The sequence below is a fragment of the Lemur catta genome, chromosome 3 (assembly GCF_020740605.2).
Source record: "Lemur catta isolate mLemCat1 chromosome 3, mLemCat1.pri, whole genome shotgun sequence".
In the NCBI taxonomy this organism is placed as follows: domain Eukaryota; kingdom Metazoa; phylum Chordata; class Mammalia; order Primates; family Lemuridae; genus Lemur; species Lemur catta.
Genome location: NC_059130.1, coordinates 78083687 through 78111148, shown reverse-complemented (window position 1 = coordinate 78111148; position 27462 = coordinate 78083687). Strand labels below are relative to the sequence as shown.

At 32.8% G+C, this 27462-nt stretch overlaps 1 protein-coding gene across 2 annotated transcripts in view; it reads right to left on the bottom strand.

Annotated features, from left to right (window-relative positions):
- Window positions 1-27462, bottom strand: part of LOC123635569 (integrin subunit beta 3 binding protein) — a 79032-nt gene that overhangs the window by 7419 nt on the left and 44151 nt on the right. For both annotated transcript variants that reach the window (XM_045547849.1, XM_045547848.1), the window contains exons 4-7: window positions 20860-20929; window positions 5619-5697; window positions 5100-5193; window positions 4636-4695 (exon numbers count right to left, since the gene is read on the bottom strand). In XM_045547849.1, the coding sequence (XP_045403805.1) occupies window positions 4636-4695; window positions 5100-5193; window positions 5619-5697; window positions 20860-20929 (303 nt within the window). The remainder of the gene's footprint in view (window positions 1-4635; window positions 4696-5099; window positions 5194-5618; window positions 5698-20859; window positions 20930-27462) is intronic.

The following is a 27462-nucleotide window of genomic DNA, read 5'->3' as shown; positions in this document are numbered from 1 at the left end:
ACACAATTATTTTCAAAACAGATAAAATATGTTTTGGACTGAAGCTAAATGTCTAGATTTTGTATCTTGGCAATTGCTCTACAATTTGCTTACATTCTTTTCAAAAACATTTTGTTTATTGGAAATACTAGTCATAGACAAACAATGATGGTATTTTTTAATATCTCCAGAAAAAAATGAAAACACTAAGTACTATATAATGCCATCTATTGACTAAGCAATATCTGTATCAAGTTGTTTTAAGTAGAGGTTGACTATGTAAAGTAAATAAATTTCATGCTTTACCATGTGATGATAATGTGACATTCCATCTGCATCAACTCATTGAACGGTCATAAGTTTTAAATCTTCACCATAACAAATTTAAAATAATTATGAAAATTCACATCCAAATCTAACAGAAAAAGAACCTTTCATTTCACTATTTTCCTAATAGTCATAAAGCCAGTATTATTGAGGAAAACGAAGTTAAGCTTATTTCCTAAGTAACTGAAGAAAGAAGTTCCTTTGTTTAAGAAACTTGTATTTAGCAGGGGAGATCCTCTTTTATTCATACACTCCATCAAGGCATTCCCTGATTTACAAGGTCCAGCTCTTTTGAAAACTATAAAAATCTCAGTGTGCCTTTTCATGTTATTGTGTGTGTTTTAAATTTCTCTTGAATAAGTTATATAAAGCCTTAAGAATGTATGTCAGATGTCTATTTAAAACACTTGTTATTGTTGTTTTTAAAAATACACTCTTCTTCCTATAGTAAAGACCGTGACTGAAGTTAAATGGAACTGCCATTGAAATGAAAAAATAAATAGAACTAAGAGACTAATTTGAAGGGGCAATGACAGCATAAATGTTGGAATTCTCCTGGTATTGTCTATTAAACTATTCTATGAAAAAAAAAATTTTTTTTTTTTTTGAGACAGAGTCTCACTCTGTTGCCTGGGCTAGAGTGCCATGGTGTCAGCCTAGCTCACAGCAACCTCAAACCTCCTGAGTGGCTGGGACTACAGGCATCTGCCGCCACCATGCCTGGCTAACTTTTTCTATATATTTTGAGTTATCTGGCTAATTTCTTTCTATTTTTCAGTAGAGATGGGGGTCTCGCTCTTGCTCAGGGTGGTCTCGAACTCCTGACCTTGAGCGATCCTCCTGCCTAGGCCTCCCAGAGTGCTAGGATTACAGGTGTGAGGATTGCTCAAGGTCAGGAGTTCGAGACCAGCCTGAGCAAGAGCGAGACCCCATCTCTACTAAAAATAGAAAGAAATTAGCTGGGCGTGGTGGTGTACCCCTATAGTCCCAGCAACTCAGGAGGCTGAGGCAGGAGGATCGCTTGAGCCCAGGAGTTTGAGGTTGTAGTGAGCTAGGCTGATACCATGGTACTCTAGCCCAGGCAACAGAGTCAGACTCTTGTCTCAAAAAAAAAAAAAAAAAAAGGATCTCAAGGACATTTTTTTGATAACGAAACAAGTAATTGGCTTACTCTCATTTTATTCTCATTTTCATAAGTACCTAAATGAAACTAATCATATACATATAATAAGGATGATTTTCATTTTACATAATTTCTTTGCTTTTTTTTTAGTTCTTTCTTTCTTTTCTTTTCTTTTTTTAAATAAACACTTCTGTCAAGGGCTGACTTTCAATAGATATTTTATATAATTTCTAATATTATGAAGATTCCTAAAACATTTTTAAATTTAAACAATTCTGGGTAATAGCATAGTAAAAGAAAAAGGCAAAGTAGAAATTTCTATAAAAAGCTGAAGGCCAGGCCAGGCGCGGTGGCTCACGCCTGTAATCCTAGCCCTCTGGGAGGCCGAGGCAGGTGGATCGCTTGAGGTCAGGAGTTCGAGACCAGCCTGAGCGAGACCCCATCTCCGCTAAAAATAGAAAGAAATTATCTGGACAACTAAAAATATATATAGAAAAAATTAGCTGGGCATGGTGGTGCATGCCTGTAGTCCCAGCTACTCGGGAGGCTGAGGCAGTAGGATCGCTTAAGCCCAGGAGTTTGAGGTTGCTGTGAGCTAGGCTGACGCCATGGCACTCACTCTAGCCCGGGCAACAGAGTGAGACTCTGTCTCAAAAAAAAAAAAAAAAAAAAAGCTGAAGGCCAGATCTCAAAATAAGAAACATAAAAAACAAATTAGTTTGAGATGTCAAAAAAATTAGCAAAATTCTCTTAAATGGGTGAAAATTGTTAGCTTAGTAAAGAAAACTTACAGTAGTGTGTGTTTGTGTTTATACATCAACTTTAACCCAAAAAGAAAAAAAGGCCTCCAAAACTAAAAATATACACATTAGAAACTAGAGAAAGAGGTAGGAAAAACACTCAGTAAAATTATATAGCTCAAATGCAAATTACAACAAATATAAGTGTTAATCTATTTTTCATGCAACATTAATTTTCCAAAATTAGTTGAAAAGCTAATGATGTTTAGCATACCTCAGGAAATATAAAGAGCTAATATAGCTCTTGCCAAGAAACAGAAATGGAAGATGACCAATATATAAATACAATATAATACATATTAACATATAAATACTATCTTAAATATTTTAAAACTCAGTTTTCATTTAAATCTCAACAAATAAAATGAATGATTTATTAGAATTTTTTTTTTTTTTTTTAAGAGATGAGGTCTTATTTTCTTGCTCAGGCTGGAGTAAAATGGCACGATCATAGTTCTTTGCAGCTTTGAAATCCTGGGCTCAAGCGATCCTCCTGCCTCAGCCTCCAGAGTGATTGGGGCTATAAGTGTGCACCACTGCACCTGGCTGATTTTTTTCATCATTTTTTCTTAGAGATGGGGTCTTGAATTCCTGGCCTCCAGAGTTGCTTGGATTATAGGCATGAGCCACTGTGCCCAGCTATTATTAAAAATTTTAAAACATAATTTAGTAATACAGTCTCCTCTATGCATGAACAAAACTCAGTCTTTTGGGAAATCTGGTAATGGGCAAGTCTTAATGCCTAAAATAATAGAAAATAATTTTAAGGCTGATCATGCAAAAACACACAAAGAATTGATTGATATGTATTGGCTAACTGAAAGGAGATGACAAAAAGTATCCCCTAGAAGGAAAAATTTTAATGAAGTATTAATATTTTCAGAGAATTTTTTTTTTACATTATTAGCTATGACAATTCACTAACTTGTTCTAGAATTTTTCCCCTTCATTTCTCAAAGCTGTTTGCAAAAGCCAACTGTGTGAAGCCTGATTCTAATTAGTTCTATGAAATTACAGATTTTTTTTTAAAATCACACTATTGGCATAAAATATAGAGAAGAAAGATTTTTTTCTAGCTGGGAAATAATAAATATTTCAATTTCCCATTATGATCCTTTAAATTTTGTCAAGTTAGGAGAGACTGAAATCACTGAAACTCAGTTACACATTCTAATAAAATTATACAACTAAAGCAAGACAGAAGAGATCCCAAGCCATGTTCTTAGATTCTTGGGATCACAGAAGTCAGCCGTTCAAGTGAAAGGCTCAGGAAGCCTGCTCAATTCCCTTCCCACATGAGCTTTGGAAGAGTCTTGCCATGGCTGCTGCCCTGCCATTATTAACCCTGGGATCTGATTTGCTGGGAATCCCAGCACTTTCCATTACAAACTTACTCCTGGCTTATTAAAAGTTCTAAACCTTAACATACTGATACTAGATTGTTGAAGCAGTTTCAGTTATGTGTCAAGTTTGAATCTGAAAGTTGGGATGACCGGATGATTTCATTTGTTTTAGGAAAAAACAGCATGGAATCATGAAAAGACCATAGTTTTTGAGATCGGATTGGTCTTTAGTCGCAATCCCTGCTCTGTCACTTAAGTAGCAGTGTCTTTGGGCACGTTACTTAATATTTTTTGTGTCTTTGTTCCTTGTCTATGATGACAATGATAATACAGTATAGCTATCTTGCAGTGTTGCTGTAAAGATCTGTTGATCCTAGTATTAAAAATATAGTAATTATTGGTAGTCATTGGCACTGAAAAATGGTAGACTGAAACATGGCTATTCATTTCAAGGCCTAATACTACCTGCAAAGATTGCTAAATGGCATCCATATTGGTACTATTAAAATGATCACTTTTACATTGGTTTAAGGTTTTAATATCGTATAGTCCATGATTAATTTGCTTATTGAGGTATAGCTGTGTATTTCCTATGGGAATTTAAAAACTGCTAATTTAGTTTCCCATGCTATGAAATGCCCAGAGGCATAGGAGTTCATAGTAGATCAAACATCATTAATGATTTGAAAGATTCCAGATTACTGGTTACAAAATAACTTTCAGTGCTTTGTGTATCCTTCTAATGCACCATTGAAAACTGCAGTGTATCAGTGCATTGTTGTCCCTATTTTTCTGTTTTATTAAAAAGAAATTTTAATGAAAAGATAAAATTGAATCTTACACTGAAAATTGTGTTTCAAAGGATATTTAAAAAGTTCAATCATCAGGGAAGTTGATCTCATCAGATATTGTCTTCTGCTAAATGCAATATAAGGCTTTTAAACAAATGAGATTCATGGTCTTTTAAAAGAACACATTAAAAAGAACCCATGATGATTGGTTTTAAGTGTGAAATGAGGTGAAAGTAGCTCTTTATGTAATAAACTAAAACACCACTCTTTACCTTTGTGAAGAAGTCCTGAACTCTTCTTTTCAAACAGTTTTTGTTTTGTTACTTTTGTCACTAAAAGAAAAAAATTCCATATTAAGAATTAACATGGAATATGAATAATTCCTCATTATTTGTAAGAAAAAACTTTATGGCAAAAATAATTCAAAGTAATACATATTTATAGGTATCAAGTATAAAATACAATACTTTATTATACCTTATTTTTAAAATGAGCATTACATAAAAAAAGCCTACTACCAGTTTCCAAAATACATTCTTTTCCTTCACATTCAAGAGAATCCCCAAAATAACATACCATGGTAAAAGATATGTGGCTTCTTATTTAAAGAAGGCAATAACATTTTTATCACATGTCCAGTAGTGGTATATATAAAGATGTCTTTCAAATTTAAATGAGAAAAATTATAGTTTATCTTTAAAATTGCTGTCATTGAAAACTCATAAATTCTTCTTACTCAGTTCTTTGGTTTTCTGCATTTCTCTTTTCAAGAAACGTGATGTACAGGAGATACCAATGAGATTTTCAAGCTCTCTACTGCCCTCCAAAGCCTAAAAGAAAGCCATTTTAAATGAGTTAAGTAAATTCTCTACACATATAAAACTATTGACAAATCCAGAGAAAATGCAGTATACATTGTTTCCTTCATTTGAAAAATTTCCTCTATGTTAGGAAATTTAACTTTTTCTGGTAGGTCAACTATTATGAGCCCTAAATTGCCTGAATAAAAACAATTTATTATTAACTAACTAGAGTAAACATAATCTACAAATTTACTTAAACGTAAAAAAGTCAGATATTACTAAAATGTTAAAGTAATGTTCTTATAAGAAAAAAATTCCCATGAAAAGTAAATTAAACATATTCCCTATAAATGCTTTCCTGGATTAGATTCTCTAATCGGAGGCGTTTTTCCTATTATCCTTTTCAAATGAGGTAGTAGAAGTATGAAAAACTATGTGAAAAGAAGACAAACCTGTATACTACTTAAATTTTGCATTATCTCTATGATTTCTTCTGATGATTTCTCAACTTTAGATAGCAACATCATGAATCTAGGAATGAAGAAAAAAATATTTACCAAGAGTACTTAAACACAGCAAGTCATTTTCAGAACTTTAATTCTTTTTAAAAGAACTTAGATTCAGTTTTCTAATTCTTTCTTTACATTTTTCAAAGTGGTAAAAGATATAAATGCCCCTCCTTCATTCTTTCATTCCTTTATAAGCACAATATATATATATATTATCAACTATCCTCTTTCAGAGTGTCACTGTCTCTCATTCTCACTGAACCACTCCTTTCTCCACAATGCCACCTTGAGAACACAAATACACCGCTGTTCTCTTCTTTACCTTGATCTGAGTCTATGAATCAGTATCATGCAGTGACTTTTTTAAGTAAAAAGTAAGTTTTATGACTTTAATATACTTCAATATGAAAAAAGGTATGAGGGCAATCTTTTAAATTTGAAAGTAAACAAAGGAAAGGAAGAAAACTTCACTTGGAATTCTACCTTTGGAACTTATCTCCAGCTAGCATTTTGGAAAAATTCTTGTAGGTTTTTAAAAGAAATTTTATAACTTTATATCATGCTTTCTTTACTTAATATAACATCACACACATTTTTGGGGCCACACAGTCCATATGTCTGTAATTTTAATGGCTGCACAATACTCTATCTAGTAAACCTACCAAAGACGATTTAACCATTCCCTTATTGTTGTAATTTTAGTTTCTTTTTCAATTTTAAGATCCCACAGCCATACGTGATAATCTATATCAACACAGTCTAAAAGAAATATAATGCAAGTCACATATGTAATTTATAATTTTCTAGCAGCTACATTGAAAGGAGTAAAAAGAAACAGGTAAGCTTAATTTTAATAATATATTTTCTTTAACTCAATATATCTAAAGTATTACCATTGCAACATGTAATCAATATAAAAATTATTGAGATATTTTATATTCTTTTTCAAATCCCATGTGTGCTTTACAACACATCTCATTCCAGACTAGCCACATTTCAAGTGCTCATTAGCCACATGTGGCTAGTGACTACTGTTTCAGATAGCACAAATCTATATTATCAATTTTATGAGAGAAACCAAAAATTCTATTTAAATGCTTTTCAAGATCACATCAGTGTTCAACATTAATTTCTGTGCTATTAAAAATAGGACAAATATGACAAAATGTTAAAATATTCATACACAATATATATGTACAGTATGTTTCATCTAAGTAAAAATTATATCTAAGTATGCAAATAAGAAATGGAGACTTGACAGCATTATGCAAAAATTAAAAATTAAGAGAGGACAGTAGAATTATGTGTGATTTTTTTTTCTTTAAAAATTTTACTTTATTATTGTGTATTTTCAAGTAAAAGTCATCTGTCTGAGGTCCCAATTGCTTAACAGTGGAACCTCAGGTTTGAGAGATGGTGACATAAAAGGATTCCTGCCCCTCCCATTGGGCTCCAAAAGCCTGCAGGAATAAAAGGATGTAAGTGACCCCCACCCAAGCTGGGACCCTCTACCTTCTACATGATGCCAAAGCCTACTAAGTGCCATAGGGTGCAAGGTGGAGGCAAATAAACTATTAATACTTTGCTGGGAGCTTCTTACCTTCCATCTTCCATCCCTTTCTTGGGAGGAATGGAGTGCAAGAGTATTTCCAAACTGTCTTATATCTTAAAGAGCTGATAATACTCCCTTTGACCTTCAGGGAATTGTGTGGGAAAGGCTGGGTCCCGTAGGGCTGCCATCTTGAATAATTCCAATGGGCATTTACATAGAATAAGATGTGAATGGCACCCCCAGGAGTTGTGCAGTGTAGTATCCCTAAAGAACCTACTAGCAGCTCTCCCAAATTAAGAAAGTTACCGAGGAGCTCAGCTAAGCAAAAGGTCTTTACAACCTTGGAGAGTTGTATGGACTAAGTATCAATTATCTGGGGAAGTTGTTTTCAAGACATCCTTGACATGCCTAAGCTGCTTTTTCAGGGACATTTTTCTCCACTGCAGGATCAAGTAGACTAGTGGACACACCATTGCTCTTCTCATTTTTAATTCCTTTCCTCTCCTCCTCTTCTATATTCTTCTTCCTAAAGGAAATCAACTCTTTCAGCCACCTTGATAGCAACTAAATTCCATGAATAGTTTTGTAACTGTCATTTAACATTTCTCATGTTAAATCCTGAGAAATTCAGGAAGTGTGTTCTTTTCCACATCTTCTGATTCATTGGAGAAGGCTTTATAATCTTTGGAGATAAACTATTTGCTGAGCAGATTTTAGGGAAATATGGCTGCCACTTTCTTCATTCTAGACAAAGTGGCACTTCTTATAAACATACTTAATCCCACTTATACTGGAAAGTAAATTTTCACTGCTACTGAGAGCCTCTTTCTATATTTTCAATGCATGGTTCAAATTCTACTTTGCAGCCCTAAGACAGCACTATTATTTGCTTAGTCTTTAATATCATCTTGATGTTCCTTCACTAATTTATTTATATCTGAAAACCAATAACCTTTCATTTCTTTTAAGCTGCCTTCAGAATATATTTCTCAAGTTCATTATGGTATAAAATTTCAAAGTTTTTGTTGCTCTCCCTTTCAAGTTGGTCAGTAGAAGTATCATCAGTGGGTGCCATTCATATCTTACAGAATACAGTTCCTTTCTTAAACAGATTTGCCTCTGGCTAGACTAAATTGGATCAAATCCTTTATCTTATAATGGCCTTTTGAATCATTCAGATGTTGATGGGGCTACCGCATCTAGATATAGAGTGACTACTACCAGTTTCATGGCATTCTTACAAGATTCGATCAAACCCTGTATTATGATCAAAGACTATTGTAGCACAATTTGAGAAATATGAAATCTTGGTCCTCCTTGAATTAACATTCTCCTTGTTTATGACTAGAGTAAAAATCTAGCAGCTTTCTTTTTTAGCATCTTAAGTTTTTCTGTTAAGAAAGCCTTATGTCAAAAATTCAGGATTTTCAGTGCATTTTTTCAATTTGCTTAGAAGAGTCTCATTGTGAAACTGAGTTTTCTCATATTCCTCAAAGAGAAAGTCTTTATTACTCTAAAGACCAACTGAAATTAGATGCTGCAGCCAAATAAAATCTAGGGGAAGCACTGGATATATCCATTAATTATGCTTTTAACTCTCTCTATATTAATTTCTTCAGTCCCAAGCAAGTTATGTATTACTTGGTTATCAAAACTATCATTCTGCTCCAGTTCTAGGTTTTTCCTATCTTGACCACTTTCAATTATTTTCCATTCTTAGCTTCAAATTTAGTTTCATCATTTTCCCTTTCTCTATAAAGTTCCTCAGATGTATTCTGAGGAGAGAACTAAAAGAACAAAGAAAAACTGTCATTACATTGGTGCTTCTAATTAAGATTTCTTGATGCAGGTTGTTAGCAAGCATTAACTCAGAGGATGCTGTGCCATCTTTGACGTAGAAGAAAGGGAAGCAAAGGAGAAGAGTAGATGAAAAAGGAGCCCAGTGATTTTTCACAGATTCTTAGCATGCAAGCCATGGTACCTACTGTACTAACAGCATAGGAACTGTGGATATAGTAAAGAGGTAAAGTCTTGAAAAGCCATGATAATGGCCTCTAATGATCCTGATTTCCCTCCTTTTTGTAACTTCCAATTGTTTGACATATATTTTCCTCATTAGACTATAAGTTCCATGAGGGCAGGCAAGTTCCATGAACACCAGTATCTTATTTAGTGTTACAACCCATGTTATCTAATATGGTGTCTGTAGTATGATAGGTACCCAATAAATACTTGATGGATCAATGAACGAAATAAAAAAGACCTGGTCAGGTAACTATCCATCCCTAAATTCAAATGAAATATGCACATCTTTTAGTTTTCTCTTTCTTTTACTTCTTTCCTGTCACAGACTTCATGATTCATCAATTCATTTACATTGTTGAGAAAATTAATTATCTCAGCCCCTTAACCTTCTGCCACATATATGTTTTTCTGATGTGTAACCGTGAATTTCACTGTCGTTTTGGCTCCTGGCTTAAGCTGTGAGTGCTACAGAAAAAAAACCTTATAGCAGTACTGATAGTCAATATCAGAAGTATGTGATTTTGCTAAGCCCCTGATGCTGTTTAACTCTCCTTTTACTTGTTAATTCAACAAATATTCTTTCTTTCACAAATTAGTTCTCAAAAACATGGTCTAACCCAATCTTTACTTCTTCCATATTGAAATTAAACTCTTATATTCAGATTTCTGCCTTACCATTCAGCTAATACAATACTCTAAAAAGCCACAAATAAACTCTTAATTCATTCCGTTACTAAAAGCTGTTATCTGAGTAGCACTGTATGGCGGAAGGGCATGCTTGTAGCCCTAGCTTGGGCGAGGCAAAGGCATTATATACAACCAGAATGTTTGTATCCCCGTAATATTCTGAAATAAAAACAAAAAATAAAACTGTTATCTGAAAGTTACTACCTCTAAGAAATTATATTTTTATAAAATCTCAAGTCTTGAGAGATACATCTACACAACAGAGATGAAATCCTCAGATTTTTCTTTATCCTTACAATACTATGATTCATACAGAAAAAGGTAAATAGGTCACTCAATTATTTTGGATGATAGTTGGATTATGATAACAATGAATATATGGCTAGCATTTTTGAGTGCTTTCTAAGTTCAAGGCAACATATTTGTTACTTTACAAGCTATATCATATTTAATTTTCAAAACTGTCTGTAATAAATATTATCTCCATTTTACAGATATGAAAACTGAAGCACAAAGAAATTATTTAATTATCCAGGGTTACATAACAAGGGGCAGAGTCAGAACTTGGACCCAGGTGTGTTTGGCTCTATGTTCTTAATCATTACACTATATTTCCAAAAGTATAATTCACTTATGACTGGCATCAGAATTTCTCAGTTAGATTGTTAAAATAGAAATTCCTAGGCTGTAACCAAGATCTACTAATCAAGAATGTCTCTAGATGGGAACTAGAAATATGCCTCTCCAGGTGATTCTTATGCATATTAAAATTAATTAAAAGTATTTTTCCTGAAGACTGGTCAAATAAAAAAATCTGGTCAATATAAATAACATTGATACCTTCTTGTCAAAAAAAAATCCCCCCATGTTTAGGCCTATTTAAAAATTTTTTTTACTGTGGTAAAATACATACAACAGAATTTGTCATTTTAAACTTTTTTTTTGAGACAGGGCTTTGCTCTGTCACCCAGGTTACAGTGCAGTGGCATGATCATAATTCACTGCAACCTTCAACTCCTAGGCTCAAGTGGTCCTCTTGCCTCAGCCTCCCGAGTAGCTAGGACTACAGGTACGTACCACCACGCCTTACTAAATTTCTTATAGAGACAAGGTCTCACTATGTTGCCCAGGCTGGTCTCCAACTCTTGGCCTCAAGTAATCCTTCTGCCTTGGCCTCCCAAAGTGCTGGGATTACAGGCATGAGCTACTGCTGCACCTGACCCTCATTGTAAACATTTTTAAGTGTACAATTCAGAGAAATTCATTACATTCACAATGTTGCACAACCATGACCACTATCAATTTCCAAAAAATTTCTATTCCTACAAGTAGAAGCTGTGTAACCAATAAGCAATAATTCCTCATGACCCCTGTCCCCAACCTCTAGTAACCTCTAATCTACTTTCTGTCTCTTTGAATTTGTGTATTTTAGATATTGCATACAATTGGAATCTTACAATATTTGTCCTTATGTGTCTGGCTTATTTCACTTAGCATAATGTTTTGAAGGTTCATCCACATTGTAGCATGTATCAGAACTTCATTCCTTTTTATAACTGAATAATAATCCATTGTATGTATATATACCACATTTTGGTTATCCATTCATCTGTTAATGAACATTTGGGTTGTTTCCATCTTTTGGCTATTGTGAATAATGCTAGAATGAACACTGGTGTACAAATATCTATTGGAGTCATTGTTCTCAATGCTTTTGAGCATGCAAATAGAATTGCTTGGTCACATGGTAATTCTATGTTTAACTTTTTGAGGAACTACCACACTGTTTTCCACAGGAGCTACAATGTATAAGGGGTTCCAATTTCTCCACATTTTTATTCACACTTGTTATTTTCCATTTTTTTTTTTTTTGTTTAAAGAGCTATCCTAGTAGGTGTAAGGTAGTATTTCACTGTGCGTTTGATTTGCATTTATTTAATGACTAATGATGTTCAACATCTTTTCATGTGCTTATTGGCTATTTGTATAACTTCTTTGAAGGAATGCCTATTAAAGTCTTTGCCTATTTTTAAATTGGACTGTCTTTTTGTTGTTGAGTTTTAGGAATTCTTCATTCTGGATATTAAATCCTTAAGAGATACGTGATTTGAAAATATTTTCTCCCATTCTATGGGTTGTCTTTTCACTTTTCTTTTTATTTCAGAATATTACGGGGGTACAAATGTTCAGGTTACGTATATTGCCTTTGTACCACCCGAGTTAGAGCTGCAAGCCTGCTCATGCCCCAGATAGTGCGCACTGTACCCGTTAGGTGTGAACATACCCATCCCCACCTCCCCCACTCCTACTTTTCATTTTCTTGATGGTATACTTTGAAGCACAAAAGTTTTTAACTTTGATAAAATCCAAATTTATTTGTCTTTGTTTGTCTTTTAGTTTTATTATCTAAAACTCTACTGCCAAATTTAAGGTCATGAAGATTTACCCCTATATTTCCTTTTATAAATGGTTTTAGTGCTTTAGTCCTTATATTTAGGTCATTGATCTATTTTGAGTTAATTTTTCTACATGGTGTGAGGAAGGGTTCCAACTTCATTCTTTTGTATATGGAAATCTTGTTGTGCCAGCAACATTTGCTGAAGAGTCTATTCTTTCTCCATTAAATGGACTTGGCACCCTTGTCAAAATCAATTGGCCATAGATGCATGGGTTTATTTTTGGACTCTTAATTCTATTCCATTGGTCTATATGTCTATTTTTATGCCAGTATCAAACTGTTTTGACTACTGTAGCTTTAAAGTAAGTTTTGAAATCAGGAAGTGGGAGTCTCCAACTTTGTTCTTCTTTCTCAAGACTGTTTTGCCTATTTGGGGTCTCTTGCAATTCCATATAAATTTGAGGCTAGGTTTTTCCATTTCTGCAAAAAAAGCTGTTTAGTCATTCTGCACAAAAATGATAGGGATGGCATTGAATCCATAGATTGCTTTGGGTAGTAATAGTAACATCTTAATAATATTATATCTTCTTGTCCATGAATACAAGATATCTTTCCATTTATTTAGGTTTTCTTTAATTTCTTTCAGCAATGCTTTGTAGTTTCCAGTGTGTAAGTTCTTCACCTCTCTGGTTAAATTTATTCCTGGGCATTTTATCTTTTTAGATGCTACTGTAAATGGATTGCTTTCTTAATTTCCTGTTCAAATTGTTCATTATAGGTGTATAGAAAAACAACTGATTTTTGTGTGTTGATCTTATATCCTGTAGCTTTGCTGAATTTGTTTATTAGCTCTAGTAGCTTCTTGCACATTCTTTGGGATTTTCTATACATAGGATCATGTCATTTGCAAAAGATTTAAGTTTTACTTCTTCATTTCCAGTTTAAATGCCTTTTATTTCTTTTTCTTTTCTAATTGCTCTGGCTAGAATTTCTAGTACAATACTGAATACCAGTGGTGAAAGCAGGTGTCCTTGTTTTGTTCCTGATCTTTGGCTTTCAGTCTTTCATGTCAAAAATTTTAAGTAGTTGAAACAAGTCTCTTTTAAATATTGCTTTCCCTCTTAGAGTTTGCTCACCTACAGTAGTATATAGGCATAAAACTATATCTTCATCCTAATTTTTTGATAGACTTATCCCTAGAGACCATCACTTGAGCAGAAAGTGATCCATAAGTCACTTTCTGTTGCATGACTAAATACTTAAAAGACAGTAAAGAGGCCGGCCGCTGTGGGTCACGCCTGTAATCCTAGCATTCTGGGAGGCCAAGGTGGGAGGATCGCTCAGGGTCAGGAGTTCAAGACTAGCCTGAGCAAGAGCGAGACCCCGTCTCTACTAAAAAATAGAAAGAAATTATCTGGACAACTAAAAATATATAGAAAAAATTAGCCGGGCATGGTGGCGCATGCCTGTAGTCCCAGTTACTCGGAAGGTTGAGGCAGAAGGATTGATTAAGCCCAGGAGTTTGAGGTTGCTGTGAGCTAGGCTGACATCACGGAACTTTAGCCAGGGCAAAAGAGCGAGACTCTGTCTCAAAAAAAAAAAAAAAAACAGTAAAGAGAAACTGAGAATACTGACCAGTGGTTGTCACAATTACATTGTATACATAAAGCAAAACAAAATGATGACAAAAATAACCTAGTTCTGGCATAACTCATTTCTATTAAAAAGGTTTTGTTTTTTGTTTTAGCACAGAAAATACACATCTAAAAAGGTTACTCTTCTGTCTACAAGAGAATAAACCAATGATTAAAATTAAGTCCTATACAACAGGTGGGATCCTTGTGGTGATGGAACTGTTCTGTGTCTTGTAGTGGTGGATACAAAAACCTGCTTGTGATAAAATTGCACAGAACTAAATACACACATACACACACACACACACACAAATGAGTATATGTAAAACTGAGCAAATCTGAATACAATCAGTAGATTGCATCAATGTTAATCTCCTAGATGTTATCATGTCAGGAAATTGGGAAAAAGGTATACATTCTCTATTTTATCTCTTGCCATGGCAAGTGAATCTACAATTACCTGAATGTAAAAAGTTTAATGAAAATAAATCTAACAGAGGGATAGTCACCATTATTGCATTTTCATAGCATTGCCAGCAGCAAATTGCCAAGAGGAAGAAAAGCCAATGGCAGTGAATTATATATTTTCCTTGGAGGACATAAAGGATATGGAAGTTCACATAAAATATTAATGTGTAGTTAATTTTTTTTTTAATGAATGTGTGTTACTGACATGCCACTAACTGCTTGTTTTCTGAAGAAAAACATTTTTAAACCTAGAACATGGGACTGTATTTTTCTGTTGGGAGAATTCTTACATTTAAAATTCTCCAAGTTGATTAAGAGAGAGTGATTTTAGAACATATTCATAAATGATAAAAGCAAAGTGCAAAAGAGTATATATCAGGTATGCCATCTTTTGTATAAGATAAAAAAATAAAACTTTTCAATTTATGAAAATAAAAATATGAAAGGTAAATAAGAAACCAATGAATTTGGTTACCTACAGGAAGTAGGCAGAAGAAATAGGGGAGGGAGTAACACTTACCTGAGTATACTTTTTTGAGTATATTTGACTTTTAGAACCATATTAATGTTTTATATAGTCAAAAAACAAAGTATAAAGGATGAGGAAAAAAAGTAAAATCAAATACAAACAGAAACAAAAGAACCAAACTATTCCAACAAAATAACTAATTCTTCAAATGAAGAACTAACCTGAGTAATTTTTAAACACAGTAATTTGGCTATATACCTTCAATCTAAAAACAAAGACTGAAAACAAATCTAGGATGCTTAGCATTTTGTTTCTAGCAATGCTGTGAGTGCAGGAATTCTAAAACTATTTTTTGTATGTTATAGGACTAAACAAATTGTGCAAATTTATTGCTGCTTTTAGAAGACAGATTTGTTTGAAATGGGATGGAAATATGGAAAGGGGGAAGTCAAGGAAAAATCCTGTATTATTACAAACAGATGAATTTTTAAAAGGCCAATTAGTAGAAGGCCAGCTAATAAATACAGGAGTTAGAAAATCATCACTATGCAATCATTATAGTAGTAACTGATTTAGTCAACAATCATCAATGTATGTTAAAGTTACTGAGTGAAACATGGTCTCAAAGTAACTCTCCACAAAGTATTTATTAATTAAAAGGGAAAATGATTAATTTTATAGTAGATAAACCTGGTGAACATCACCTTAAGCAATTAAAGTTCATCGATAATAGGACAAAATATTTCTTAATATAATGTACCAAGAAGGACTTTTTCTTATAATATTCTTGCCAAAAAGTATATAACATGAATATAATAATGACAAAACATAAGACAAACCTAACTGAGGAACACTGTACAAAAAACAGCTTGTACTCTAAAAATATTACTGTCAGAGAAGACAAAAAAAGGTTTCAAAACTATTCCAGATTGATGGAAACTTTAAAAACTATTAATGCAATGTGTGATCTTGGATTGAATCCTGGATCAAGGGAAAAACTGCAATAAAGAATATGACTTGGAAAATTTGAATACGGACTATCTATTGGTAACAGTAATTGTATCAACGTTAAATTTCTTGATTTGTTTGTACTCTCGTTAAATAAAAGAATATTCTTCTTAGGAAATACACCTGAAGGATTTAGTGTTAAAGGGGATGTCTGTAATTTCTCAAATATTAGAAAAAAAGTTTGAGTACATGTGTATATCTGTGTATGCACATGTGTGACACAGGGAATGAAAATACATGTAACAAAATGTTAACAATTTATAAATCTGGAGGAAGGGTTCAGGAGTTCTTTTTAATATTCTTGCAAATTTTCTATAAATTTGAAATTATTAAAAAAATCTAAAGCTTAAAAAAATTCTCCAAGCTTTGCGAAGACATTTATAGACATTTTTACCAGTGGGAAATCTTATTTGCAGTTTTTAAGGGTCTTAAGATTTTGGTTTAAATAAACAAAACTATGTTTCTATTTAATTTGTATTTTTAGTGCATTTAACATTTTTATCAAAATAAGAATTTTTAAAAGAGCATGAGATTTTCTGGGGATGAAAAACAACACAAGAAAGTATATGAGATTCAGCTATTCACTTTTAAATGAAACTTATAACAGAAATTACAATAGAATTAAGAAAGTTAAACATGTAAATAAAATGATACATCCATTAACCACTAATTCTTTTCAAAGAAAACCATTTTGCTGGAATCCTTTATTTATTTTTTTAGAAATAAATCCTTTACTTGGATTATAAAAACCTACATACAACCTACAATACATGTGAAAAGAAAATGTATTCTGGGGCATGGTCATATCCTTCTTTGACCATGATGCTGGCTGGAGACTCAGGTTTTGATCTCCCCCTTTTCTGTTACAATGTTAACAATTTTGGAAAAGGGAACTAGATTAATAATTGATTAAAAATTAGCTTAATATTTCATTTCCCTTCTAGAATTCTGAAAATAATTTTAATTTTATTGCTAGACAATATATACTTACATAGAAATATTGTGATTTATATTGACTGATTATTCACTAGCCTTCGAAAGTAAATTTATTTAGAAACTTGTTCTGTAGTACTTTATTCTCATCATTAACATTTACTGAGCACTCATATCAGAAAATAGTAGACTATTTGTTCTGACTGGCTAAGAATATGTTTTAAAAGCATCCTACTTTCTAAATTGCAGTTATCTTCTAGTTTTGTAGAAATCTATTAGACATATCTATAGGTCATACTGGCCATCATAACACCATACTATGTTCTAATAACTTATTTGTCTATCTCCCATTCTCCCAGGAGACTAACGTAAGCTCCTCAAGGAACAAAACAGGTTTTATTCATCTGTGTAGCCTTAGCATCTGACACAATATTTAGCATCAATGTACAAGATGCATTTGTTGAATGAATGTGTATATATATATAGTCACTTTATTTCTTTTTTTTCATAATTTAGTTATTCCTGATATGGGAATCACAAGCTGAGAGCTGTTTTTCCTGTGCTGCATTCAAAGACCTGAGATGAGACCAAGTGTCTGCATAAGTACTTGACCCTAAGATAACATTTATAAATTTCTTCTTGATGGTATCAGGGTATATATTAATCTAACTTTCCCCACACCTATGTTCCATGGAGTACTCATAATTCCATGAATAGGGATGGGGGAAAGGGGTTTGCACAGTCAAATATCTATGGGAAATTACTGGGTTAAATCAAGTTGAATAGGTTTATTTATTTCAAAATTTCTCAAGAACTTAGGTAAGCTAGTGGTTTTCAACTGGGGGCAATTTGGCCCTATAGGAAATATCTGGCACTGTCTGGAGACATTTTGATTGTGCCAAGAGTTGGGCAAAGAGAGGATGTTACTGGCATCTAATGGGTAGAGGCCAGAGATGCTGTTAAACATCCTATAATATATAGAATAGCCTCTACCACAAAGAAGTACCCAGCCCACAAGTCAACAGTACTGAGGTTGAGAAACCCTGAAATAACCTAATGTACTGTATTAAACTTCTTTTATCAGTAAAAAATTAAAGGTAGACTTATTTATCTTTTAAGACAAAAAGGGGGAATTTATTGGAGGAATAGTCGTATATCTCCCATAATTGAAGGAAGGCTGAGATTCAGCAAGGCTTCGGGATGAACAGGAGGAAGAAACCAGAAGACAAAAAGGACTCTGTTTCATATCTCTCTTCTCTCTGGTTATGGCTCCTTTCTCTCCTCCTATTGCAAACCTGTTTATCTACATGGTGAAGAACATGGCTCCAGTTAACAGGTCTGCTTGAAGATCTCCATCTGAGAAGTATTCTCTTTTCGTACTTCCAACTTTATAAATCCTTTAGAACTAACTGGGCTTTGTGACTGGGTTTAGGTCACGTGCCTACCCCTGGACCAATCAATTGTCCAGAGAGTGGGGTTATGTAACAATTTGGTAGTCTTGCAATAAAGAGTCACATTACCAGAACAGAGTAAGGAGTGATTTAAAAGATGCTAATTCCAGCAGGAAGAGATGCTGGGAAGACAAAATAAGACAGTAAACCATAGTATCAGTTACTCTAGCACAATGATTAAAGGAAGTCTGCCAGATGTGAAGCTTTGTAAACTTAAGCTGTTATTTTACTTCTCTAAACTTCCGTTTCTTTACCTGTGTACGGGTGGTAACATTATCTACCTTATTGGGTTGTGGAGAGGATTAAAAGTGATAATGTACACTTGGCATATGGGAACTAATAATTATTAGCTATTATTACCTATGTCTACTCACTGTGCTTTATAAATTTTTAAGGGGGTAAGATCTCCTTTTCTCATATCTATTAGACTATAAAATTATGTTTTAATGCTACGAACACCTACAAACATCTCTAGATAGATACCAGTGTCCTACAGAATGTAGCTTGGGAAATGTAATATAACCCACACCAAACTATGCAGTGCAAAAGTTAAAATCTACTTAATCAATTATATAACATGTCTAAAGAAATTGCTGTTGTTCAAGACTTTATTTACAGGACAGTCTGGTGGTTTATTGGCATAGAAATAAAAGGAATAAAGTACACATTAAGTGTACAGCTCATTCAATTTTCATAAATTATACATACCTGGGCAATCAGCACCCAGTTCAAGAGACAGAACATTACTGGCACTCCAGAAACTAAGAACATTTTAGTTATCCTAACTTAACAGTATTGATTAGTTTTATTTTTGTGCTTTATGCAAGTGGAGTTATACAATATGTAATCTTTTATATGTAGTTTTTTTCTACTCAACATTATGTTTGTGATATTCAGCCACATTGTTATTTTTAGTTGTAGATCACTGTCCCCGTAGTCCATTAGATAAACATCACAATCTGTTTATCTATTCAACTGTTGATGGACATCTGGGTATTTTCAAATTTGAGGCTACTATGAATTAGGCTGCAATGTACATTATGGCATTTGTCTTCCAGAGAATATATGTATACATTTCTGTTGGGAATATACCTTGCAGTAGAATTTCTGGGCTGTAAGGTATGCCTATATACAGGTTTAGATGTTGCCGAACAGTTTTCCAAAGTGGTTTTTATACTCCCACCAGCAGATTATGAGAGTTCCAGTTATTCCGCATCCTCACCCTGGGGGGGAGAAATCTACCCAGTATTTTCCTTCTTTTCTATTTTGCCATTCTAGTGAGGATGTAGTGGTAGTTCATGAGGTTTCAATTCGGATTTTTCTGATGACATTTCCCAGTTGAACGCTAGTTTACATGAATATCTTCTCTTGAGAAGTGTCAATTCAAGTTTTTTATCCATTATTGCACTGGATTGTCATGCAAATATCTTTTCACACTCTGTGGGCTGTATTTTCACACTCTAAAAAGTTTCTTTTTATGAAATGTTTTAAAACAGTCCAATTTATCAATTTTTCTCTTTTATGGTTGGTACTGGTACTTTACTCCAAGGTCATGAAAAGCTGTCCTATATTTCCCTCTAAAGGTTTTATTCTTTCACTTTTCACATTTAGGCCTGTAATCCATGTGGGACTGATTTTTGTGTGTGGTATGAGGTAAGGGTCCAAATACAATTTTCCCCATACTGATAGCCAACTGACAGTGCCATTTTTTATGGAAGATATCAGTTATTTAGGCAGAATGCCTCTCTTGTGCAGAAAGGGATAATACAGCTAACCCAGTTAAATGAAAATATTCTTTAAAACATCTTACTCTCTTAATTCTACATCTTAGATTACTGAATATCCTTAAAGAACTTTTTTTAATTTGAAAAGACTGACTTTCAGAAGAGGGTGCCCTGAGAAAATTACTGATATCAGATGTTCTATTAATAAAATTCTCATAATAAAATGGCATTCCTATTATACATGTTTCTCCGGAGACTGATTAGCACTGCTGAATTCTTTATGCTGCTACATCTTATATGTGAGTTTCTAAATTTCTGTAGTGTAGGACCAAACACCAAATCTACAGTGACTCTACAGTACTGAAAACCCATGAGACATCCTAGAAGTAGGTGCCTCCTTTCTGATCTCTCTAATTGGTTGCTGGCATGTAGGCCTTCTGGTTTCTCTAGATCTCTTACTCTGCTGGCTTCACTGTGTTCCTAGCTCCATCTTGGATCACCTATTTGTTAGACATCATGTTCCCAGACAATGTATTACTTTCTATCCATGGAAATCTGAAATGAGTGTTTTCCTCAGTTTTACCCTAAGCTGGTCTATTATACATACATAGGCTGGGAGAACTGGGCTCAATGAGTATTAAAATTAAGCATCATATATCACCATTACATGAGTACCAAAAAACACATCACAACTAAGGTAATTTATTTCTTTAAGAAAGAATATTTCAGCTCAGGAATAAACTATTAATTTCTATAAATGATTTCTCTTATCAGATTAACAAATGTGAACCTCTTCCTGTAAGACACATGTATATAGTGTCAAAAACAAACTTACTCATCATTGTCTTCCATTGTAGATTCCTTTCTTTCAGTTAAACTGAGAGGATTCGATTTTTTTGTCTTTCCTATATGTGTGTATAATAAAGACGAGGACATAAAGGGAGAAATCATTAAATTTGAATAGAATTCAGACTGCCAAATTTTATATATATACATATATATTTCGTGAGGTGGGGAGGGTCAGGGGTCTCCCTATGCTTGCTATGCTATAAAGTGTCCTGGTTATTCACAGCCCAATCACGCTACTGATCAACTCAGTTTCAGAAATGGGCTGGTTCATTTTTCCCTCAGGCAACCTGGATGGAGATCCCAGCTCCGGGGAAGTCACCATATTGATGTGGAACTTAGTACAGACATCCAATTGGCATAGTGCCTTACAGCATAGAACTTCCGGGCTCAAGTGATCCTCCCGCCTCAGCCTCCTGAGTAGCTGGGACTACATGCACGTGCCATCATACCTAAGCAGATTGCCAAATTTTAAATAGAAAATAAAAGGTGGACAAATGAAAGAATGGTAGGAAAAGAAAAAGTACCCTATTTTGTTTTTCTCATTTCCCATTCTCCTATTTTTTTATTCATTAAGATATTATATAGAAGAAATAATCTTTTGAGTGAAATTTCTACTGGGGCGTGTTATATTAAAGAGAAAACTAGAGAAATCCAATTTGATACTATAATTAGGTTAAAATCCACTAGTAAACTTTACTAAATAAATGATACTTTCATCAAATATTTTAATCAAAGATATCATATTAAGGCTTCCAGTTTGCATTATTTCACCCCTATTTTTTTCCTCAAGTTAACAATAAGGGATTGATGATACTAATATCTAGAAAACAGTGAAGTTCTTAGTGATATCACAGTCAAATAAATTTAATTTTAGGGATAAAAATGCCTGGCTCTTTATTTTTTAAATTGACAAACGAAAATTATATTTGTAGTGTACAATATGTTTTAATATATGTATACATAGTAAAATGGCCAAATCAAGCTGATTAACATATTCATTACCTCACATAGTTACCATTTTCTCATTTTCTTTTTTGGTGGTGAGAACACTTAAAATTTACTCTCTTAGCAATTTTCAAGTATATGACGTTGTTATTTACTATAGTCAGGATATTATACAACACATCTCCGAACTTATTCCTCCTACCTGAAATTTTTTATCCTTTGACCATCATCTTATTTATTTTATATCTTATTTAACCCAATATACCTAAAATATATACTTTTACAATATAATCAATATAAAATTAATAACGATTTAAAGTCACTCAGCCAGGCAGGTAGAAAAAAGGACAAAAAAATTATAAATGAGATAATTTATATTCTTTTTTTCACACTAAGTTTTTGAAATTTGGTATAGATTTCATACTTACAGTGTATCTCAATTCAGACTAGCCACATTCCAAATGTTCAATATCCACATGTACTGAATAGTATAGCTCTAGGTAATACTACAGAGGATCCAATATTTCCAGATGAAACAAAATATACATATAATATAAAGGCAATTTCTTTAATTTTTCAAGTAGAATTTATTAATATATTAAGAAATATATTATTGCCTAGAACAGATTTTCCAATGCTAGTTTACATTTTTTCCCTTTGTTTAATTTATATTCCATTATTCTCACTTATTCCTATTACTTGGGAAAAAGCTTATTTAAGTTATAATTTCTAATCTCTAGTACTTATAATTTCATTGAATAAATTGGTTTATAAATTGATTAACAATAATTTCCTTCCCTGTTATTTTGGATCTTATGACTTCTTTCCCCCCCTCCCCATCCTATCATAATTAAATGGTTATATTAAAATATTCTCTAATGGCAAAAAAAGAAAAACTTATGATTTTAGACATTTTGCTAAAGCACTATTTCTCTCCTTTATTAATGTTTCATTAATTGACAAGTCTGTATCCCTAAATTCCAAAAAGAATAATATGGTTAAAAGTTAATTTAATAAAGGTTATAAGGGAAAACAAGTAACAATATTTTATTTTTGATTTTGGAGAACTTTGGAGAAATAAATCTATTAAAATCTCTGTTAAGAAAAAAAAATCAAGCAAGCTGAAAATTATGTTTTGTAGAAAACCACAAATGAAAAACCCAAGTTATACATTAAACCTTCATTTCAGAAAATCTTTGCCTAAGGGGCAATACTAATGTCCTGAATTTTGTGCTATGGTGTCTACATTCAATAAAGCTCCAAAATTAAGTATTACAATTACTTTGTTCCTTTAACTTGTAATTGATTTTCATATTTCAGTACCAGCAGTTAGTAATGTTAGGTGAGAAATAGTAAACAATGCTTTATTTGAATTTTTGCCAGGTGTTCAATGCCTTTCTAAATATTTTTATCATTGTAAACACTAGTCAAATATCTCACTCTGTAAAATGTGGACCAATAGCATTAATCTCAGTCTTCTCATGGAAGGACTTATGTTTTTAAGTACTTTTCAATTATTAACTATGAGGAGTTTTAATAGTTCTAAGAATAACCCTTGGATCAGTTATTAAAGACTGTTAAGTAGTATAACATATCATTAAAAGATTTTTCCAGTTACTTAATAATTGCTTTCCTTTATTTCATTCCATTACATTTTAAAAAGTAAATACAATTAACATATATCATACTAAAGGACTGTGGAATCTATATGGCATTTTTCTTGCAAGGTTAAAAGTTAACAGTTGTATACTTGACTCAGTTTAAGTGGTTCCACAAAACATTAGTTTTAAATGTATTATAATATCACTGAATCTGGACTATATTCAGAATTGTATTTGAACTTTCTGGTAAGGCTCCAGGGAGCCCTTTCCCTAACTAATGAAGATACCTTTCAACAAATCATAAGATTTGGAAGCACAATCAATGATGATGATGATAATACCTAACACTTAAATGGTTTTTATCAGGGCCAGCTACTGCCTTAAACATGTTACATATGATAACCAATTAATTTGCACAACAACTGACACAGTTGCTCTTATTTTCATTTTATAGATGAGAAAACAGAGGCAAAGAATGATTATATAACTTCTCCAAGCCCATAAAGTTAGTGAGCGGCAGACACAGGATTGAAATCCAGCCATTTGACTGTAAAGACTGTACTTTTAACCATGATATGCTTATTGATAGATTAATCTAAAGTTCAAATAGATTTAGGCTGGTATCATGCTGTTATAGCTGGTAAAGATCACTGGCATCATTCTGGTCTCAAACCCAAAGTTAAGAGTTAAAGAAAACTTTAACCCACAGAGGTTCAAGTGATTTGTCTAAGGTGGTCACACACAGGTCAGTAACTTTTTTAGAGTTAATTGCAGATCAAGTTGAGGCCTGTAGGCTAAAAAGTGAGTGAGATCCTGATATGATCCTATTATTTTAATTAACCAAATTAATATTAATAAATAAGAGTAGAGGGTGAAGAACCTCTTAAGAGGATCAACTCACAAAAAATAACAATGTTAATGGTTCTGTTTTTATTCAAAACAAAAATACTTTTATTAAGTCCCAAAGAAGAAATGTAACATTCTAAAAATATTACCTGTATTACTGAATAGAAAGCCATCAATGAGAAAATTAGAATTGCTTTTTATCTGTTAAAACAGTAATATTTGAGTAGTAACAACAAAAATATAGGTTTTTAAATATTTAACCCAAATTAGATTGTAGACCACATTAAGAAACATTTGGCTCATGTATCTCAAATTGCTCATCATAGATTTAAGGAGGCAGTAGTTTACCAGTTCTTTTGGGATACAGATTGTTTATTCCTTTTCCCATACGAAAAAAAAAAGTCAGTGTTGCCAGAGGCCCACCATTCTATTAGATTTTTCCAAGAACCAGCTTTTGATTTGGTTGCTTTTCTCCATTATTGCCTTGTTTTCTATTTAATAATTTCTGTTTATATCTTTATTATTTCTTCTCTACTTTTTGGGGTTCATTCGTTTGTTCCTTTTCAGTCTTTCTGAGGTGAATACTCAGTTCATTAGTTTTCAATCATTTTTCCTTTATGAATACAGTCATGCTCAGTATAATGATGTTTTGGTTAACAAACCACATATATTACAGTGGTCCCATAAGATTATAATACCATATTTTTACTGTACCTTTCCCATGTTTAGATAAACAAATACTATTGTGTTACAGTTTTCAATATAATAACATGCTTGCACAGGTTTGCAGCCTAGATGTAATAGGCTATACCATGTAGCTTAGGTGTGTAGTAGGCTATACCATCCATGTTTATTTGTAAGCACACTCTATGATGTTTGCACAATGAAATTGCCTAACAACATATTTCTCAGAATGTATCCCTGTTGTTCAGCGACACATGACTGTATATGCATTTGTAAGGCTAGCTGGCCCTCTGCATTTGTGGTTTCCAACTCCATAGATTCAACCAACCAGGGATTGAAAATATTCCCCCCAAAAACAAAGAATGGTTGCATCTGTACTGAACATGCATAGGCTTTTCCTTGTCATTATTCCCTAAACAATATAGTATAACAACTATTTACATAACATTTACATTGTATTAAGTATTATAAGTAATCTAGAGATGATTTAAAGTATAGGGAGGATATGTGCAGGTTATATGCAAGTACTACACCACTTTATATAAGGGACTCGAGCATCTGTGAATTTTGGAATCCGAGTAGTGTCCTGATCTAATCCTCCACAGATACCAAGGGACAACAGTATAAATTTTCCACTAAGAACTGCTTTTAGTATAATTTAGGTATAAATTTTTCCTCTAAATGCTGACATGTTTTTACTATCATTCAATTCTAAATATTTTATATTTTCCATTATAAATTTTCTGATCAATGAATTATTCACAAATTTCTTGCTTTCCAAACACATGGGCTAAAATTTTTGGAGGACTGACTTTTTATTATCGATTACTAATTGTATGAAATTTTGGTCAGAGAATGTGATCTGTGTGATAGCAGTTTTTAGTACAGTGGGATTTCCTCTGTGACTTAATTGGTTATATTTTTGTGAAAGTTATATGTGTGCTTTATTATACGTTGGGTATTACACCTGTTTGACTACTGCTTATTAGATTAAGCTTGCTAATTGTGTTCAAATTGTCTATATCCTAATATATCTGCTTCATCAGTTTTTGAATGAAGTAGCTTAAAATTTCCTACTATGATTGGGGACTTGTCAGTTTCTTCTTGTTATCCAGTCACATTTTATCATGTTTTGTTTGAGTTTTTGTTTTAGATGCACATATAGCTTAGGATTCTTTTATTTTTCTGGTGGCAAATCTTTCTTTTTCTTTTATGTAAAGAATGATATTATTAAATAACTTCAATGAAGGCTTTTTGCTTTAACGTCTACTATGGCCTATATTAATATTCTCATATCAACTACTAGCTTTTACAAAAAGCTAATATTTGCTTTGTTGTCTTTTTCTATCCCTTTAGATTCAATTGTCTTATATTTTTTCTTAAAGTCTAAATAATAATGATATTAACAAAAATGGTTAAAATATGTACCAAATACATACCATATGCCAGGCATTGTTCTAAGTGATTTTTGTGTATTAATTAATTAAATATTACAATTCTAAGGTAGGCATTACTATATTCCACATTTTACAGGCAAGAAAACAAAAAACACAATTAAAAAGTCAATTGATAGATATCCCATTATCTGCCTGAAAACACAAGGACCTTAAAACACTTAACTCCTCTTTTCTGTTCTCTCCCTATCTTCCATGCTCGTGTGATCTATTATTTGTTTTTAAGTCCCTCTCAAATTGTTTGACTTTTCCTTTATAGTCAGCAAAATTTGTAATTAGATTCTTGTAATTATATTTGTAATTAGATTTACCAACCTGTTTGCTAATCTATTTTTTCACCATTGCTCTTTGTATTCCATTTCTTTATTTGAGGTTCAATTTGCTTCTTACAGAAGTACATTCTTTAGTAGTTATTTTAGTGAGAATGTATAAATAGCAAACTCTCTGAGATTTTCTCTGAAAATATCTTTATTATATATTCATCTCCTAAATAAAAATTCAACTGTGATTCTTAGTTGGTATTATTATTCCATTTTCTACTGGAGTCTGTTGATACTGATGAGAAGTATTATTCTATCAGTCTGTCATTCCCTTGTAGGTAATGTCTTTTTTCTCGTTGCCTTTAAAATTTTCTTTGTCTTTGATGTTCTGCAGTTTAACCATGATTTGGGTAAGTGTAGATTTGTTTTAATTTATCTTGTCCAAGCTAAGCGTGCTACTTTAATTTGGAAATTCTTATCTTTCCTTAATTATGAAAAATTGATAGTCCTTATATCTTAGAATATTTCCTCTGCCCCATTCTATTTCTTCTTTGTGGAACTCCTATTTTGGCAGATGCCGTAGCTTCTTACTCTTCACATAATTTCTCTTTACTGTTTTATCACAGTCTCCTCTTCTTTATTTCTCTGTGCTGTTATGTTGCTACAGTCTGGGTGATTTCCGCAGACCTGCCATCCAATTAACAAGTACTTTCTTTGACTATGCAAAGTTGTTGTTTATTCTTCTACCCTTATTATTAAAGAACAAGTCTGAAGTGTTCTTGGGAGTAAAGGGGAAAAA